Source organism: Podarcis pityusensis (assembly GCF_964106645.2).
Source record: "Podarcis pityusensis genome assembly, chromosome: W".
NCBI classification, from domain to species: domain Eukaryota; kingdom Metazoa; phylum Chordata; class Lepidosauria; order Squamata; family Lacertidae; genus Podarcis; species Podarcis pityusensis.
Genome location: NC_138045.1, coordinates 27,825,918 through 27,845,880, shown reverse-complemented (window position 1 = coordinate 27,845,880; position 19,963 = coordinate 27,825,918). Strand labels below are relative to the sequence as shown.

The window sequence follows — 19,963 nt, the reverse complement described above, 5'->3', positions numbered from 1 at the left end:
GCCATGTTGGCTCCTCCTCCAAAATTTGGTCAAATTTGAAGCTTTCACTGCTGGGCCGTATTGCTGCGATAAAAATGAATGTATTGCCTAGAATGTTGTTTTTGTTTCAAACTTTGCAAATTGTGGACAAAATGGATTGTTTCAAGAGGTGGCGGAAAGATATTTCTAGATTTGTCTGGCAGGGCAAGAAGCCCAGAATAAAATTGAAAATACTAACGGATGCAAAGGAAAGAGGTGGATTTGCCCTGCCAGACCTTAAACTTTATTATGAATCAGCAGCTTTTTGCTGGCTGAAAGAATGGCTGCTTCTTGAAAACACTGATATTTTGGATTTAGAAGGTTTCAACAATGTATTTGGATGGCATGCATATCTGTGGTATGATAAGGTCAAAGCACATAAAGCATTTAAAAATCACATTGTCAGGAAAGCATTGTTTAATGTTTGGATAAGATACAAGGATTTATTAGAAAACAAAACTCCAAGGTGGCTGTCACCAATGGAAGCGAAAGCCTTGAAAAAGCTCAATATGGAGGTCAAATGGCCGAAATATTGGGAAATTTTGGAACAAGATGGAGATAGACTGAAATTGCAGAGTTTTGAAAAATTAAAAAACAAAGTGCGAGACTGGCTTCATTATTTTCAGATAATGGAGGCATTTAATTTGGACAAGAACTATTTCTTGGAGTTAAGAATAGGACTGGGATAAATTGTGTTCGCTGAGCCCGTATTTTATACAGTCTGTATATGATGTTTGTTTGTTAGTGTGTGGTGTGCTATGCCTAATAAAGGATGATGATTGATTGATTGATTGATTGATTGATTGAATTTGGACAAGAAAATTGGCTTCCAGGTGGAAAAATCAAAATTAGAAACTGAACTGTTAGAACCCAAAACTAAGAATTTGTCAAAGATGTATAACTTGCTGTTGAAATGGAACACTCAGGATGAAACGGTGAAATCTGTTATGATTAAATGGGCACAAGACGTTGGACACAACATTATGTTTGCTGACTGGGAGCAGTTATGGACCACAGGTATGAAATTTACGGCATGTAATGCCTTAAGAGAGAATATTATGAAAATGATATACAGGTGGTACATAACCCCAGTCAAGCTTGCAAAAATCTACCATTTGCCCGATTATAAATGTTGGAAATGTAAAGAAACTGAAGGTACATTTTTTCACCTTTGGTGGACGTGCCCAAAGATTAAGGCTTTCTGGGAAATGATATATAATGAATTAAAAAAGGTATTTAAAAATACCTTCTTGAAGAAACCAGAGGCCTTTCTCCTGGGCATAGTCGGCCAATCGGTGTTAAAAAAGGATAGAACTTTCTTTATGTACGCAACAACAGCAGCAAGAATACTCATAGCAAAGTATTGGAAGACACAAGAGCTACCCACACTGGAGGAATGGCAAATGAAACTGATGGACTATATGGAACTGGCGGAAATGACTGGTAGAATCCGTGACCAGGGAGAAGAGTCGGTGGAAGAAGATTGGAAGAAATTTAAAGATTACCTACAGAAACATTGCAAAATTAAAGAATGTTAGAGTGATGATGGATTGAAACTAAGTGGTTTCTAGCTGCACAGGTGTTAAAGTTATATACAGACTAAGATTAAGGATTAGGCATAAAAAGGTTAAACGGAAAATTGGCTATTAATAGATAAGAATTTAATGTTATACCATATTAAGATTAAGGATTGGGATTAAAAAAGAGGGAAAGAAATTGCTGGACAAACAAATTGAACTGGAATACAAAAGAGGGAGGTATGAGGAGGTCCAGAAAATAAGTAAATTCAAAAGTGGTGATGAAAAGATGGTATTGTTTTTAACTGTTTTTTCTTTTGTCTTTTTTTTTTTTGTATTTTGTATTGTCTATTTTTGTATTGTGTATTTTTCTTTTTACTTTTAAATTCTTTTTTACTGATGTGTCTTTTTTTTATTGGAAACTTTAATAAATATCATTTGGGGGGGGGGAAAGAAACTATCTTTATAGTTTAAACTGTGTTTGAAAGGATTGATACAAGTGGAGACTGTTTCCCTCTAGAGGGAGCTTTTGAAACTGTTACAAGAGTGGAGCTGGGATTTTTCCAGTTGCAAGATAAGAACTGTGTGAAATAGAGATTGACCTTCGACTTTAAGAATGTTGACAGAAGGAGCCTTAGTGACTGTATTATGTAAGATAAGCTATTCGTTGGAACAGCTCCACAAGAAGACGGACGCTATGAATACCAAACTTGAGAACTTGGGACAAAAAGTGACTAATTTGGAACAAAAAGTGACCATTAATAAAGAAATTGTTCAGGATTTGACACAGGAACCTACCTTGACAGGACAAACTGGGGAGAAGATGTTGGGTGTAGTGAAGGGTTAACTTTCTGTGTCTCGAGGCTGAGAGGAGGCGCTTACAAGGGAATTAAGCCAGGACGTGACGAAAGCAGCTTAGCTACGCAGCTGCAAACAGGGAGAAGATGCAGCTTGAATCAGATGGTGTTTATGAATTATAAATATGCTACTTTTGAGCAAATAAAGTGATATTAGGAGAGAAGAAACGTGTGGGACTTGTTTTACTGCCCTTTCAACACGGACGCTGTGCAATTCTGCTAATTGCTTTACGACCTGCAGAGGCGTGCAGGGGAAGCGTGCCGGACGCCGAAAAATAAAGCAATAAATCTACCTAACAAGGTTATGGGTCAACGTGAAGCATGTGAGAAAGGGCTTTGAAGCTTTATTTGCTGATCGTCAGTTTGATCGACTGCCGGAGACTTCAGAGGGCAGATCGGAGGAGGCTGACGGAGTGGGAGCTGAGAGCCATGACGTCCGGAGTTCCCAGTTTGGCTGCTGAGTGAGTACCTTTGGAAAAAGCCAACAGAAGGGAGGCAATGGCTCAGCCCTGTGAACATGGCTTTGAGTTTAAACTGCCATGTCAGAAACTGACTAGCCAAAATTGGCTGCAGTGGAGCTTTCAAGTAGAGCTTTTGCTAGTTGGGGAGCAGCTGTGGAATGTAATTCACCCCACACAGAATGCAGCTGGGAAAGCAGAGGCTAAGAGGGCTGCAGAGCAAAGTGAAGTTGAGAAGCGTGTGCTTGCTTTTTTGGCAGAAAGTGTGGATGCTCATCTGGTGCCTGTTGTCCTGAGTGCATGAAGGCCAGAGGCCGCTTGGCTAGCACTCCAAGAAGCTTGTGGAGCTGGAGTGGGAAGCAAGGGCCGAGAAGTGGCTGTATCCGAAAGGGAGAGGCAAGATGGCGCCGGCCACATTCTTGAGAGTCGATACACAGCTGGGAGGAGCTGGGAGCCCCCACAGGGGGGCGAAGGGACTGTTGCTGTTGTTGTTGCTAGCAATGCTGCTTGTGCTTTTGCTGAGCCTGGGAGCTGTGTGGATGCTGCAACATGTCTGTGTGAGAAACCTGGAGAGAGGCCAAGTGTTGGGAGCCCTTCACCCATCAGAGGGGGTGCAGGAAAACGTCCTGGAGGCCCCGTGAGCAGTGGGGGGGCAGTGAGCAGTGAAAGCTCAGAGACGCCTCATTTTCCAAAAGCTGCCAAGAGTTGTTTACGTTGTGAGTCGGAGCCTGGGAAGCTGAAAAGAGCTAGAGGCTTCAAGGTCGGCCACCTGCAGCAAGTAGAGATAAGAGCTTCAGAGTTGTGTGGGAACGTCGAGACAAGTCCAGTCTCCATGGCAACTGAGAGAGTTGCATCTACGGAAGCTGTGAAGGTCGTGGGCAAGTCTTCCTGCCGGGGGGAGTCTGTTGCCGTGACAACCAGAGAGGACATCTGCAGAAGCCCCAAGAAGGGGGGTAGTGAGGAGATTGTTGCCCTGGCGACCCAGGAATGTAAACAACAAGACTTTCTCACTGTAATAATAGACTCTGGTGCCTCAAATTCGTTGGTACCATCTCCTGATCTTTTGAGGAATTGCAGGACAGTAAAAACTGAGAAATATGTTACGATTGCAGATGGAAGCAGAAAAAGGCTAACAGAGACAGGACTGTTCTTCTGTCCTTTTCTTAAGCATGAAGTCAAAGCTTATGCAGTGCCCGGTTTAACTAACTGTTTGTTAAGTGTGCATGAGCTACTTATCGATGGTTTTCAAATTTCTTTTGCAGGTGACAAATGTGAATTCTCCAAGGATGGGAAACACGTGTACACAGTGCAGTCTAAAGATAATTTGTTTGCGACTTCCGGTTAGCGCCAGCAGCAATGGCTGACCTCCTTTGATTTTCGGAGGGGGTAGCTCAGTGGGAGATCGGGTCCTGTGCGCTCCGGCGAAGCGGGGACCCTTAGAAATCGCAGGCGCGGACGCCTGCGAACGTGGAGGCTCGGCGGGCACCTTGGAGCGCCCCCCCAACCCGAAAGGAAGCCTTTTTTTGAGGCTTCAGAAGGGAGCGGGGGAGAAGCGCGGTGCTGCGAGCGGATCGCTGCTTTCACTGAGCGAAGCCGTGTTGCCGTTGCTGGAAAGCGCTGACTTATTCCTGGGACATTTGGACTCAAAATTTAACCGTGAGTAGAAGAATTGGATAAAAGAGCATTATTTGGATTAATTGGACTACTTGCGTAAAAGCGGAAAAGTTTTAAGCCGTTTAAAAACGTCTGAATTGGCTACCGCGGTGGAAGCGTAAACAGGAAGTCCGCTTCCCTGCACTGTATGTGGAATAAAGCATAGAGATTTGGAGCTAAACGTGGGAAAATTGAACTGAAATAAGTGTTTCTTTCTGACCTGAGAACTTTAGAGGGATCTACCCTTTGGAGGGATAAGGGAAAGACTCTTGATTCTACCGGATTGCTTAAATTTAAGGATTTAAAGAGTGACCTGTCAGTGGGACGTCTCAGCTGTCAAAGATGTTAAAGCTGCTTGTTGGCTGCAAAGAAGATACACTGTGGCCAATTTCGTTGGGAAAAGATTGGAAAGAACTGGAAAGCTACATTGTGTTCTATATTTTTGTCTTTGTACTTAGTATCTTTCTCCTGTTATTTTAAAAGGACAGTAACTGGCTAGGTGGTAACAGTGTCCACCTAGTGGGACTCCCTGCAATTACAGGAAAGGAAAGGAATTTTCCACTTGTAAACAGGAACACCAGACGTGGGAAAGGAATTTGACCTTCACTTTGTTATGGCTGATGGTCAAAAAGACCAGTCAACTTTGAGATCAGGGAAACCTTGGACACATAGAAGGCAATCATCTGCTGGCTTGCCTGTATCGGCAATACAATCTAAGTCTGGTGGAATGTCTGATGAATTTTTAGCTAGTGCTCTGGCTAAGATTAATGAATCAATACAACAATTAAGTACAAAGGTGGGGGAGACGAATAGGAAGGTGGAAGAGACGAACCAGAAAGTGGACACTGCAAACAGGAAAATTGATTTAAATACAGAAACATTAGGCAATTTGGAGAAAAAAGTAAACAGCAATACGGAATCTATTCAGAGACTACTGCAAGACTCAAAGTCTATACAGGAAAAGACTGCTGCTGTAGAATTTAAATTGGGGCAATTGGAAACTGAAAAAGTACCAGACTTGCAGAAAGAGATTGCAGAACATAAGTTAACGTTGTCTATGATTGACCTTAAAGACAAACAAACGAATCTTAGAATTAGAGCTGTTCCTGAGTTGGAGAAAGGTACCCTGATAGACTTCTTGACACAAGAATTTTTGGACTTTTGGAAATCGGAATTGAAACAAGAGGATTTTAAGATTGTGAGGGCTTTTCGACTGGGGAAAGGAGGAAGAAAGATTAAAATAAGGGACTGTTTGATTACCCTCCGATCCAAAGAAGAAAGGGACAAAATTTTGGGCCTGCATTACGAAAAACCCTTGACAATTATACAATCAAAAGTGGAAATCTTTAAAGATATACCAAAACATCTTCTTGACTTAAGAAAGGATTTTGGAGACTTGGTGGACTTGTTGAGAAAAAATAAAATCCTTTTCAGGTGGGAATTCCCTCAAGGTCTATCCTTTAGTTTTAAAGGAAGAAAGACCAAGATTAGATCAGTGGAGGAAAAGAACAAGTTTTTGAGTGCATACGAAGAAGATCTACAGAAAGGATTGGGAAAAGACATTGCGATATCGGATAAGAGTCTGCAAAAAAAAGGGAAACCAACGCCACCGACAGACATAGACAATCTTCTTGGGGCTGTTGGAGGAGAAGGAGAGTAACTACAAAATGACACTACAAATTTTAAGCTGGAATACTAACGGTCTAAATTCGTCGGCAAAAAGGGGGAGAGTATTCCATACATTGAAAAAAGAACATTTGGACTTGATTTGCCTACAAGAGACTCATGTGACAAGGCTACATCGGAAAATTTTGATAAATAAAAGATTGGGAGAAGAATTTATTTCATCGGATAATGTTAAAAAAAGAGGGGTAGTACTTTATGCGAAGGAAAGCCTGTCACCAAAATTTATATTTAAAGATGATCAAGGAAGATATATAGCAATTGAAATTCAATTCCAAGGACAGAAATTTTTGATAATAGGCGTATATGCACCAAATGAGGGAAAATCAGAATTCTTTAAGAAACTGCATGAAACTCTCCTGGATTATTTGGATTACAACATTATTTTGATGGGAGATATGAATGGAGTAGTGTCTACAAATATGGATAAAGCCCAAAGACAAACAGTGACAAAAGATGGAAGACTGCCAAGGACATTTTTTGAAATGACGGACAATATGGATCTTGTGGATATTTGGCGAATAAAGAACCCCTTGGAAAGAGAAGGAACCTTCTTCTCTGAAGCAAATATGACATGGACAAGAATAGACCAAATCTGGATAACTAGAGGACTGGCCCCTAAAATTAAAGAAGGGGTGATCTGCCCGAAAATTTGCTCTGATCACAACCCAGTAAAGATTGAAATGATATCAACGCCAATTGGAGCTTTTAGATGGAGGATGAATGACTCCTTATTTAGGAATGAGGAAATTATTAAAAAGGCTCAGAAGAATTTGAGAGACTATTTTGAGATAAACTTGAATACTACAACAGAAAAAAGAGTGATTTGGGATGCTAGCAAAGCGGTGATGAGAGGATTTTTGATACAAAAAAATGCAATTAGGAAAAGAGATCAAAATGAGAAGAGAGAAAAAATTTTGGAGAAAATTAAGGATGGAGAAAAAAGACTGAGGGCGAAACCGAACTCACAGGAGATTTTAAAAGAGATAAAGCTATACCAAGTACAATATATGAAATTGATGAACCAGGAGATAGAATGGAAGATCAAACAGATGAAACAAAAGACTTTCGAATCGGCAAATAAATGTGGGAAATTACTGGCCTGGCAAATGAAAAAAAGACAAAAGCTGAATACGATTACGAACTTGGTAGTAGAAGGGAAGAACATACAGAATCTTGGAGAGATTCGGAAGTGCTTTCAGAATTATTTTAAACAGTTATATACGCAGGAGACTCAGAAAGAATTAGACATTGACCGATTTTTGAAAAACAATGGATTACAAAAAGTATCTCAAGAGAGTAAATCAATATTAAACTCTACAATATCTGATCAAGAGGTGGAAGGAGCCATTCAGAATATGAAACTGGGCAAATCTCCAGGGCCGGATGGACTAACTGCAAAGTACTACAAAACTTTGAAAGAATGGTTATTGCAACCGTTGAAAGAACTTTGTAATGAAATACTATGGGGAGGAAAAGCACCCGAGTCGTGGAAAGAAGCATACATTACACTTATACCAAAAACCGAAGTGGAGAAGACACAGCTGAAGAACTACCGTCCCATATCCCTATTAAATGTGGATTACAAAATTTTTGCGGAAATTATGGCTAAAAGATTAAAAAATGTATTGGTAAAAGAGATTCATAAAGACCAGGCGGGCTTTCTCCCTGGGAGACATTTGTCAGATAATACTAGGAATATTATTAATATTTTGGAAAAATTGCAAGTTAATATCAATACTAAAGCTGTTTTAATATTTGTAGATGCAGAGAAAGCGTTTGACAATATTTCTTGGAGTTTTATGAAGAAAAATTTGCAGGGGATGGGGGTAGGCCAAAGTTTTGAAAATGGTATAGGTGCAATTTATTCGGAACAAAAAGCTAAGCTTATTGTGAACAATGTAGTTACAGAAGAATTTAAGATAGAGAAAGGAACAAGACAGGGTTGCCCAATCTCCCCATTGCTTTTTATATCGGTCCTGGAGGTTTTGCTCAATATGATTAGAAAAGACCAATTGGTTAAAGGTATACAACTCGTAGCTAAACAGTACAAATTGAAAGCTTTTGCTGATGACTTAGTTTTGACATTACAGGAGCCAGAAGCTAGTACAAAAAGAGTATTACAATTAATCCAAGAATTTGGTCAAGTAGCAGGTTTCAAATTAAACAAGATGAAAACTAAGGTATTAGAGAAAAACCTTACAGAGATTGAGAAGGAGAGGTTTCAGAAAGAGACAGGATTAACAATTGTTAATAAAGTGAAATATCTAGGGGTGAATATGACCGCCAAAAATGTGAATTTGTTTAAAGATAATTATGAAAAATGTTGGTCAGAAGTGAAGAAGGATTTAGAAATATGGTCAAAATTGAAGTTATCATTGTTGGGCCGAATTGCAGCGATAAAGATGAATGTATTGCCTAGAATGTTGTTTTTGTTTCAAACATTACAAATTGTGGATAAAATGGACTGTTTCAAGAGGTGGCAAAGAGATATTTCCAAATTTATCTGGCAGGGCAAAAAGCCTAGAATAAAACTTAAGATACTAACAGACGCGAAGGAAAGAGGGGGATTTGCCCTGCCAGATCTTAAACTTTACTATGAATCAGCCGCTTTTTGTTGGCTGAAAGATTGGCTACTTCTTGAAAATGTGGACATTTTAGATCTAGAAGGTTTTGATAATGTGTTTGGATGGCATGCATATTTATGGTATGACAAAGTCAAAGCGCATAAGGCCTTCAAGAATCATATTGTCAGGAAAGCATTATTCAATGTTTGGGTGAGATACAAGGATTTGTTGGAAAGTAAAACACCAAGGTGGCTGTCACCAATGGAGGCAAAGGCATTGAAAAAAACAAATATGGAGACAAATTGGCCAAAATATTGTGAAATTTTAGAACAAGTTGGAGATAAATTAAAATTGCAGAGCTTTGATAAATTAAAAACTAAAGTTCGAGATTGGCTTCACTACTATCAAATAAGGGAGGTTTTTAACCTAGATAAAAAGATTGGTTTCCAGGAGGAAAAATCTAAACTGGAAACGGAATTGTTAGAACCTAAAACTAAAAATCTGTCAAGAATGTATAATCTGCTGTTGAAATGGAATACACAGGATGAAATGGTTAAATCTGCTATGATTAAATGGGCGCAAGATGTTGGGCATAATATCATGTTTGCTGACTGGGAACGGTTATGGACCACAGGTATGAAATTTACGGCCTGTAACGCCTTAAAAGAAAACATAATGAAAATGATTTATAGGTGGTACTTAACCCCAGTCAAGCTAGCAAAAATCTATCATCTGCCTGATAATAAATGTTGGAAATGTAAAGAAAATGAAGGTACTTTTTTTCACCTTTGGTGGACGTGCCCAAAGATCAAGGCCTTCTGGGAAATGATTTATAATGAATTAAAAAAGGTATTGAAATATACTTTCTTGAAGAAACCAGAGGCCTTCCTCTTGGGCATGGTCGGCCAATTGGTGCGAAGGGAAGACAGGAATTTTTTTATGTATGCGACAGCAGTGGCAAGAATACTTATTGGGAAATACTGGAAGACACAAGAATTGCCTACCCGAGAAGAATGGCAGAGGAAAGTAATAGACTATATGGAACTGGCTGAGATGACCGGCAGAATTCGAGATCAGGAAGAAGGGTCGATGGAAGAAGACTGGAAAAAATTTAAAATATATCTTCAGAAACACTGTAATATAAAAGAATGTTAGAAAAGGTTGGAGAAGAATATTAGATCGTATTGGCAGACAGGGTATAATGGAATAAGTAAATATGAAGTGTAAAATAAAGATAGAGGAGAATTAACTACTTTCGAATGTTAAAATAAGTAAATGAAAAGAAGGCTAGAAGGATTTGCTGGAGATACGATTCAAATTAGAATACAAAGCAGGGAGGTGAGAGGAAGTCATGGAAACAAGTAAATGGGAAGACGGTTGTAATGGTTTAATTTGATTTTTGTTATTTTTTATTGTGATTTTTTGTCTTTTGTATTTCTCTTTTTACTGTTTGTCTTTTATAAGATGTATGTGATTTGTTTTTTTTCTGTTTTTTACTTTCTTTTTTTGTAATTTTAAAATTGGAATAAATATTTTTTTTAAAAAAAAATAAATAAAGATAATTTGTTTGCTGTAAATGTGCCTTTTTCCACAGGAGAGGATGACACCGAAGATGCGAAGGGCCAATGTGTGAATGTAGCACCCCACCATGGTTGTTCACATATTTGGCACCGACGCTTCGCCCATTTGAATTGGAAATATCTCCAGAAAGCACCAGAGCTGACACAAGGGTGCAAATTTAATGTTTGTGACAAATTTCTAGATTGCAATGCATGTAAACAGGCGAAAATTGTGACATGCTCATATCCAAAGTCAGAGAGGCAGACCACACAACCCTTTGAATTAATTCATGCAGATTTGTGTGGACCCATGTCTGTTGAGTCACTGGGAGGTTCGAAGTATTCTCTGCTTTTGATTGATGATTTTTCGAGGTCTGCTTGGACCTTCTCTCTGAAAACAATAGGGGAGGCGGCTAAAATGATCAGGGATTGGATCACCGCAGTTGAGGTAACCTTTTCCACCAAAGTTCGTGGTTTTCAAAGTGACAGAGGTTCTGAATTCACTGGTTCTGCTTTACAGGATTTCTTTAGGGAGAAGGGGATTAGCCACAGACTGACCGCTCCTTACTCTCCGCAACAGAATGGGCTGGCAGAGAGAAAGAACAGGACGGTGCAGGAAGCTGTGTCTGCGGTCCTGTGGGACACAGGGCTACCCCAGAAATATTAGTCTGAGGCCTGGCGCTATGTGGTCCATACGCAGAACAGAGTGTACAACTCTAGTGTAGGAAATACACCGTATTTCTTACTGCATGGGAAAAAGCCTAAGGTACACTACCTTCGTGTGTTTGGTTGTGAGGCTTGGGTGCTTATTCCAAAGGCTCTACGCAAGAAAGGTGAGCCAAGATCTAAAAGAATGATCTTTGTAGGGTATGAGCCTGGCTCAAAGGCCTGGCGGTTTGCGTACCCAAGTGGAGACCAGTCTTGGTTGGTTATCAGCAATAGCGCTGAGTTCTGTGAGCAAGCTGGTTGGAAACGTCTGCACGCTAATCCAGACGTGCTTCCACAGCAGTTCTATGACTCAGATGTTGAGGAGGAAGAGGAACTTGGTGCTGGGGACCACGGTCCAGAGGGACAGAGTCCAAGGCAGGGACAGCTCAGGATCCCTCAGAGGGGGGAACCTAGAACACCTCCTCAGGCAAGTGTCAAGTTTGAGCCAAAGAGTGAGCCTTCCTCACCTGCTGGACCAGCTGTAAGGCCCAAGAGGCGCAGCAGGTCAGAGGGGGAAGACGCTAAAGATGAGGATGATTTAGCTGGACCCAGTGAAGCAGCAGGGTCACCAGGATTCACACTGAGGAGATCAGCGAGGACAAGGAGGCCTCCTGATTGGTACGACGCTTCAGGCGTCTGGGTAGGTGCTGCAAGATGTGAACCTGAATCCTTCGAGGATATTCAGGGTTTACCTGAGGAAGAAGCAGGCAAGTGGCACAGGGCAATGGACAAAGAGATGAAGTCCATGAAAGATCTAGGTGTGTTCTCACTCACAGAGTTGCCACCAGGCAAGCAGGCTGTGAATTCCAGGTGGGTTTACCGCTTGAAACCCACTGACGCTGGAGAGCCGCAGTATAAAGCCAGGTTAGTTGCTCGAGGATTTACTCAGAGGAAGGGAATACACTTCACGGAGGTGTATTCGCCAACGTCACGAGCGGAGACTCTGAGAACGCTTTTAGCTTGTGCAGCACAGAGAGGCTGGAAAGTAAACCACTTTGATGTGGATGTTGCCTACCTTAACTCAGATCTCCAGGAGGAGCTGTACATGATTCCTCCTCCGGGGTTTGAGAATTTAAGGCAGGATGTTGTGTGGAGATTGCACAAATCCATCTATGGATTACGTCAATCTGCTAGAAACTGGAACATGTGCCTGAATGAAGCCTTAGGGGAGCTAGATTTCAGGAGAAGTGTTGCTGATAGTTGCTTTTATCTGAGAGGTTCAGGAGCAACACAAGAGTATTTGCTGATTTATGTTGATGACGTGCTATTCTTCTCAGAAACAGATGAACAGGCGGAGAAGTTTGCCAAAGAGCTAGGTAAACGATTCAAGCTTAAACAGCTTGGTGCTGTCAAAACCTATCTAGGTGTCAATGTTGAGCGTGCACAGGATGGAAGTTTTTTGCTCAGCCAGAGAGGTAAAATTGAGCAATTGCTTCAGAAAATGAGGATGAGTGATTGTGCAGGAGTGAGAAGTCCTATGGAGACTAGTTTTGTGAAGGACAGCCAGCAAGTAGAACGCGCTGCGTTCGAAAATATTGAAGTGTTTCAGTCAGCCCTAGGGAGTTTGTTGTACTTGTCCCAGTGGAGCAGACCTGATATAGCGTTTGCTGTCAATCTGCTCAGCAGGGAGGCATCAAACCCTAGTGTGCAAGCCTGGAATGGCATCAAGAGAGTTCTGAGGTATTTGCAGGAGACCAAAGACTTTTGTCTTAGGTTGCCAGCACAAGGAGAAGTCAAACTGACTTGCTTTGTGGACTCGGATTGGGCTAATCTTGAGGATCGCAAGTCTGTGTCTGGCCTAGTGGTGAAGTTTGGGAACTCAGTAGTTGGATGGAGGTCCAAGAAGCAAAGTCTTATAGCGCTCTCATCCACTGAGGCTGAGTTCAGTGCTCTTTCAGAGGTGTGCAGAGAAGTAGAGTTCTATACTTGTTTGGTGCAGGAACTCTGCAAAGTGGATTGTCTGCCGATACGTGTTTTCAAGGACAATCAACCATGCCTGCGTTTGGCAGAGTCAGGTCAGTTCAAGGCCAGAACTAAACACCTAGACATTCGCTTTCGGAATGCGTGCCAGAGTGTTCAGGAGGGATTAGTTGCGCTGAAGTATTGTCCCTCTGCCGAGAACCTAGCTGATGGGTTCACGAAGCCACTCACCTTCCAAAGACATGGGGAGTTTTGTGAAGGTCTGGGTTTGGGACGACCAAGGGTCGATTCTCCCCTCAGGCGCGAGACAAGTGTTGGGTGTAGTGAAGGGTTAACCTTCTGTGTCTCGAGGCTGAGAGGAGGCGCTTACAAGGGAAGTAAGCCAGGACGTGACGAAAGCAGCTTAGCTACGCAGCTGCAAACAGGGAGAAGATGCAGCTTGAATCAGATGGTGTTTATGAATTGTAAATATGCTACTTTTGAGCAAATAAAGTGATATTAGGAGAGAAGAAACGTGTGGGACTTGTTTTACTGCCCTTTCAACACGGATGCTGTGCAATTCTGCTAATTGCTTTACGACCTGCAGAGGCGTGCAGGGGAAGCGTGCCGGACGCCGAACAATAAAGCAATAAATCTACCTAACAGAAGACGAAGGAGAATGTTGGTGTTGTTAAACCTAAAATAATACAAGTGGAAGCCCCAGTTTTACAGAGGCAAACTGAGGACTGTAAGTGGAGGCCTTTTATGAATGAATATAGAAAAAGTCAGAATTTGAAGATTGGAGCCCTGTTTGGATTGAAGAAGGAAGGTTGGATAGACTCTTTCATGCAGAGATTTACTGACCTTTGGGTCCTGAGTTGTGGGGGCCTTTGGATCTGGAGGAGCCTTGAAACATGATTTGAGATATTGTATGGACACTGGTTTTAGCTGTGGAGAGTTGGTTGGTCTGTCGAGAGGGAATGGGGGCATGGTTGGGTCGGGGCCCCCCCAAGACCTGCGCTTCAGCACCCTCAGCATCAAAGAATATGAAGAAAAACTACAGAAGGGACTTGGAAAAGATTTAAGAGCCTCGGACAGAAGATCTCCAGGTTGATGAACTATATGGAATGGACGGAAATGACTGGCAGAATCTGAGACCAGGGAGAAGAGATGGTGGTAGAAGATTGGGAAAGTTTAAAGTTTATATATAGAAATATTGTAAATTTAATGAGTGTTAGAAAATTGTTGGAATAAAATTTTATGGCTTTAGCAGAAATGTTATAAGGAGTTAGGTATAAATAAGTATTTCAGTATTAATGGAAAATAAGGTACAAAATATGGTAAGATATTCATAATGATAAAAATAGAGAAAGATGGAAAGGAATTGCTGAAACAAGTAATAGAAGTGGAATACAAAAAGGGAGGTGAGAGGAGGTCGATGAAATAAGGGAATGAAAGATAGAGTAATGAAATGGTATGATATATGTTTTTAAATTGTTGTTCTTTTGCTTTATTTAGTTTAGTGTGTTAAGGTTGTGTTTTGTATTGTTTATTGTATTGTATTGTATTGTTTTTTCTTTTCTTTCTCTTTTTTTTTCCTCTGCTCTATTTTGTCTTTTTCTTTCGCCTATTTTCTTCTTTCTTCTTTTCTTGTAAGTTTTAAAAGCAATAAAGATAATTTAAAAAATAAAGAAAGAAAAGGAGTTAAGAAATAAAATGGAAGAGAGGATAAAACCAAATGCTAAGGGTTGGTTATAGAGCAGAAACTTGCCTTAGAGTTGGCCTTAGAGCTCAAAACCCTACTTCAAACATTTGGCAGTCATCTTCCCCTCCCTTCATCGCTGTCCATGCTTCTTAAGAGTTTGAAAAAGTTTTCCATGCCAGCTTCTGTTTTCATTTAAACTTCACCTTTGGTTTCTTTTCTCTCTTCACAGGTCTATAGGGTCATGCATATCTGAAGGAATGGATGTGGTGGGCAGGGCTGTTAACTAGTAAGTACTGCCCATGCAAGATTTTACCATCTTCACCTACATTTCAACAACTTTAATTATTCCCTTTGCCTTCTTACATGACCTCCAATAGCTCCCAATGAGTTCCTTGGTATTTGTTGTTGTTTAGTCGTTTCATAGAATCATAGAGTTGGAAGAGACCACAAGGGCCATCGAGTCCAACCCCCTGCCAAGCAGGAAACACCATTAGAGCACTCCTGACATATGGTTGTCAAGCCTCTGCTTAAAGACCTCCAAAGAAGGAGACTCCACCACACTCCTTGGCAGCAAATTCCACTGTCGAACAGCTCTTACTGTCAGGAAGTTCTTCCTAATGTTTAGGTGGAATCTTCTTTCTTGTAGTTTGGATCCATTGCTCTGTGTCCGCTTCTCTGGAGCAGCAGAAAACAACCTTTCTCCCTCCTCTATGTGACATCCTTTTATATATTTGAACATGGCTATCATATCACCCCTTAACCTCCTCTTCTCCAGGCTAAACATGCCCAGCTCCCTTAGCCGTTCCTCATAAGGCATCGTTTCCAGGCCTTTGACCATTTTGGTTGCCCTCCTCTGGACACGTTCCAGTTTGTCAGTGTCCTTCTTGAACTGTGGTGCCCAGAACTGGACACAGTACTCCAGGTGAGGTCTGACCAGAGCAGAATACAGTGGCACTATTACTTCCCTTGATCTAGATGCTATACTCCTATTGATGCGGCCCAGAACTGCATTGGCTTTTTTAGCTGCCGCGTCACACTGTTGGCTCATGTCAAGTTTGTGGTCAACCAAGACTCCTAGATCCTTTTCACATGTACTGCTCTCAAGCCAGGTGTCCCCCATCTTGTATTTGTGCCTCTCATTTTTTTTGCCCAAGTGCAATACTTTACATTTCTCCCTGTTAAAATTCATCTTGTTTGTTTTGGCCCAGTTCTCTAATCTGTCAAGGTCGTTTAGTCGTGTCCGACTCTCTGTGACCCCATGGACCAGAGCACGCCAGGCACTCCTGTCTTCCACTGCCTCCCGCAGTTTGGTCAAACTCATGCTGGTAGCTTCGAGAACACTATCCAACCATCTCGTCCTCTGTCGTCCCCTTCTCCTTGTGCCCTCTATCTTTCCCAACATCAGGGTCTTTTCCAGGGAGTCTTCTATTCTCATGAGGTGGCCAAAGTACTGGAGCCTCAGCTTCACGATCTGTCCTTCCAGTGAGCACTCAGGGCTGATTTCCTTCAGAATGGAGAGGTTTGATCTTCTTGCAGTCCATGGGACTCTCAAGAGTCTCCTCCAGCACCATAATTCAAAAGCATCAATTCTTCGGCGATCAGCCTTCTTTATGGTCCAGCTCTCACTTCCATACATCACTACTGGGAAAACCATAGCTTTTACTATACGGACCTTTGTTGGCAAGGTGATGTCTCTACTTTTTAAGATGCTGTCTAGGTTTGTCATTGCTCCTTGATATAAGGAGCTTTATCATAAAGCAGCCTTGCAAATTAAACCACCAGAGTGGCTGGGGCATCTACAAATGGATGGGGTACATCATCATCATCATCATCATCATCATTTAAAATCATTACTAGCCTGCCTAATAACCTAGTCATTTGTAGATTACTGACAGGTGGTGGAGGGGATAATGTTGAATTTAGAAGACTTCTCCTGCTGGTCACCTGATTTTCTTACCCACCATAAGGGAGTAGTCAGGTGTGAACCTGTTTCAAAGGAAGATGAAATTTGCTCTTTGTTAACAGTTTTTGTGCCAGTGGCAAACTGCTTCTCTTGCAGTGGGAATTGGAGAAGTTGCCAACTTTGCTGCATATGCTTTTGCCCCAGCAACACTGGTCACTCCTCTAGAAGCATTAAGTGTTTTAGTCAGGTAAGCACAACATGATCAGATGTTTCCCAATCCGTAAGCCCTTTTCTGGAGACAAACATGCCAGTCTCAGGTCCTTTCTTAACACAGTTGTATCTTCCTATAGTGCAGTTTTAGCCTCCTACTTCCTGAACGAGCACCTAAACATCCATGGGAAGATCGGCTGTATCCTTAGCATTTTAGGCTCCACTGTGATGGTCATCCATGCCCCACAGGAGGAAGAGGTCTGCAGCCTGGAGTCAATGGCGGAGAAACTAAAGGATCCAGGCATTAACTGCTCCTCTTCATTTACCTATTGTACACCAACAGAATACCATTTTGGGGGAGGGGGACTTGACAGAAATTGAGTGTTTTTCTTAATTTCATTGAATGAAAACTCATGTTGATAATCAGTAACCTGTGAGTGAATAATTTTTATAGCACCTATTTTATTCTCTTTATTCCCCCACTGATGACATTTAGTTGGCTTTGAACCATAACAGTGAGATAATAATTCTAAAGCACACTGTGCTCTGAAAAACTGTACAAGCAACTGAAGGAGGAAGGTCTTAGTTCTAGTCAAGCCCAGTGCAAAAAAAATTATAAGCTGGGGGCTATGTGTCTTATCCTTTGAGCCACTGTCTAAGCTCTGCTGCTTATACTTTTTCCTCTCTGTATTTTACTCACCAGATTCTACTAATTGAATCTAGCTTGTGCACTCATTGATCTGAACAAAACTGTCTACATCCTGCAGAAGTAAGCTACACCTAAAAGATTCAGATTGTCCTTAGCAATTTCTCCTCTATCCTCCTCCACAGGATTTATAGTGTTTGCTGTGTGCATGCTGATGAGTTCAGCTCTTCTCATCTTTGTGGCTGGGCCTCGCTATGGACAATACAATGTCTTAGTGTATGTTTTGATCTGCTCTGCCATTGGTTCGCTCTCTGTCTCGTCTGCAAAAGGCTTGGGTATTGCCCTGAAAGAACTGTTTGCTGGGAAGCCTGTCTGGAAGGAACCATTGAGCTATTTGCTTTTTATTTGCCTTGTGATCTCCATCAGCATCCAGATCAACTACCTGAACAAGGCCTTGGATATCTTCAACACATCTGTAGTCACCCCCATCTATTACGTCCTCTTCACCACAGCAGTTATGACTTGCTCTGCCATTCTGTTCAAGGAGTGGCATCATCTGGTTCTGATGCACATCATTGGCACCATCAGTGGCTTCCTCACCACTGACCTTGGCATCTTCCTACTGCATGCTTTCAGAGACATCCCCTTCACTGCCGACCTGCTGCCTCTTATCCTGAAGGATAACCAAACAAATGTGCAAGCAGCTTCTTGGAGAAAGGGGGGCAAGCATCAGTCCTGTCTTCACCAGCCCCTTTTGGATTCTGAGGATACCCACAAAGAGGGGACAAAGAAAGCAGAGGATCAATATGGCCAAAGTTTATGAAAGCTTGCACATTATACATAGCCTTTTGGCTTAAAAAAAGATGTATCCCAATCCATTTTTAAGCTGTTCTAAAGAGCTTCTTAAGACTGCTGCTGTTTTCCACTAGACAAGAATCAGATTCTAAATAAGCAACACTGAACTATTTGAAATGCTTTTATGTGCAAGTCCTTTCACTGGTAACATACTTGAACCAAATTAGAGACCCAATCAGGTCAAGCTAGAGCTCAGCAAGTGGCAGCCCTAGAGCTGAACTTGCTGTCTCCTGCATTCCCTCCCATGCAGCTAGAAGTGATGTGGAGGACAAGAAAGAAAACCAGGGACAAAAATCTGTGCACCTGAGGGTTTTTTGGACCAGCCTCTACACAAAAAACGAGTTTCCAATGTAATGGGTGATGTGGCATTGGTAAGGAGGGTGTGAATTGCTCAGGGAGTGTTGCAAAGTAAGCAGAAGCAACGTAAGCAGAAGCAAAATACTTCAGTCAGAGGCAGGAATGCACAGCAGAATTCCTCTTTCTCTTGTAATCTGCTGAAGGTAACTCAAATCTCGGGGAATGGGAGAAGTAGAGAAATACAGGTGAAACTCGGAAAATTAGAATATCATGGAAAATCAACACAGACTGTGGAAACTTCGCATTGGACTTCGAGCATCTGGCATTGTGTTCCTCCCCATTCTTCCTCCAGACTCTGGGTCCTTGGTTTCCAAATGAGATCCAAAAGCTGCTCTCAGCAGAAAAGAGATTTGGGGAGCCATGTCATCAGCTGGTGTTGGTCCACTGTGCTTCATTAAATCCAGGGTCAACGCAGCAGTCTACCAGGAGATTTTGGAGCACTTCATGCTTCCTTCCGCAGAGGAGCTTTATGGGGATGCTGACTTCATTTTCCAGCAGGACTTGGCACCTGCCCACACTGCCAAAAGTACCAAAACCTGGTTCAATGCCCATGGGATAATATTTCTAAACCTTTGAGTACATCTCTTATTCATATTTATTTATTTTTTTTAGAGAAACTAAGATCCCTAATGTGTGGGCTCTCAGGCTGGGCTATTATTATATCTACTGCCTTCTGAGCACCATCAAGTTTACGGTTTCATGTTCTAGCTTTAGGTTATTGTTTAACAACACAATGAACGTGCCAACATCATCACCAACCAGTGAACGTGCCAACATCATCCCCAACAGAAGAGGAGCAAGCTTTGGGGGCAGTTGGGGGGGCACAAAAGTAATCATAAGATGGCACTGCAGGTCTTGACTTGGAATGTTAATGGACTCAACAGCCCGGAAAAAAGGCGGAGAGTATTTCATTTGTTGAAAAAAGAGCATTTGGACTTGATTTGCTTACAAGAAACACATGTGACACGGTTACATAGGAAGTTATTGAACAATAAAAGATTAGGCCAAGAATTTATCTCATCGGATAAAGTTAAAAAAAGAGGAGTGGTTCTCTACGCAAAGGAGAGTCTAGCACCAAAATTTATATTTAAAGATGACCATGGAAGATTTGTAGCAATTGAAATTCAAACGCAAGGAGAAAAATTATGGTAATAGGCATTTATGCACCAAATGAAGGAAAATCGGAATTTTTTAAAAAATTACATGAGACTCTGATGGACTATATGGATTATAATATGATTTTGATGGGAGATATGAATGGCGTAGTGTCTACAAACATGGATAAGGCACAAAGACAGTCAGTTACCAAGGATGGAAGACTACCAAAAACTTTTTTTGACATGACTGAAAATCTGGATTTAGTTGATA

The 19,963-nt window shown here is 41.5% G+C and overlaps 1 protein-coding gene across 1 annotated transcript in view; it reads left to right on the top strand.

The window, feature by feature from the left end:
* LOC308467752 (magnesium transporter NIPA2-like) overlaps positions 1 to 18,239 on the top strand; it is a 34,699-nt gene extending 16,460 nt beyond the window's left edge. The window contains exons 2-5 of the mRNA XM_080989462.1: positions 14,854 to 14,910; positions 16,684 to 16,774; positions 16,878 to 17,038; positions 17,569 to 18,239. Coding sequence (XP_080845588.1) covers positions 14,886 to 14,910; positions 16,684 to 16,774; positions 16,878 to 17,038; positions 17,569 to 18,206 — 915 coding nt within the window. The 5' untranslated portion in view covers positions 14,854 to 14,885 and the 3' untranslated portion in view covers positions 18,207 to 18,239. The remainder of the gene's footprint in view (positions 1 to 14,853; positions 14,911 to 16,683; positions 16,775 to 16,877; positions 17,039 to 17,568) is intronic.
* The last annotated feature ends 1,724 nt before the right edge of the window (positions 18,240 to 19,963 follow it).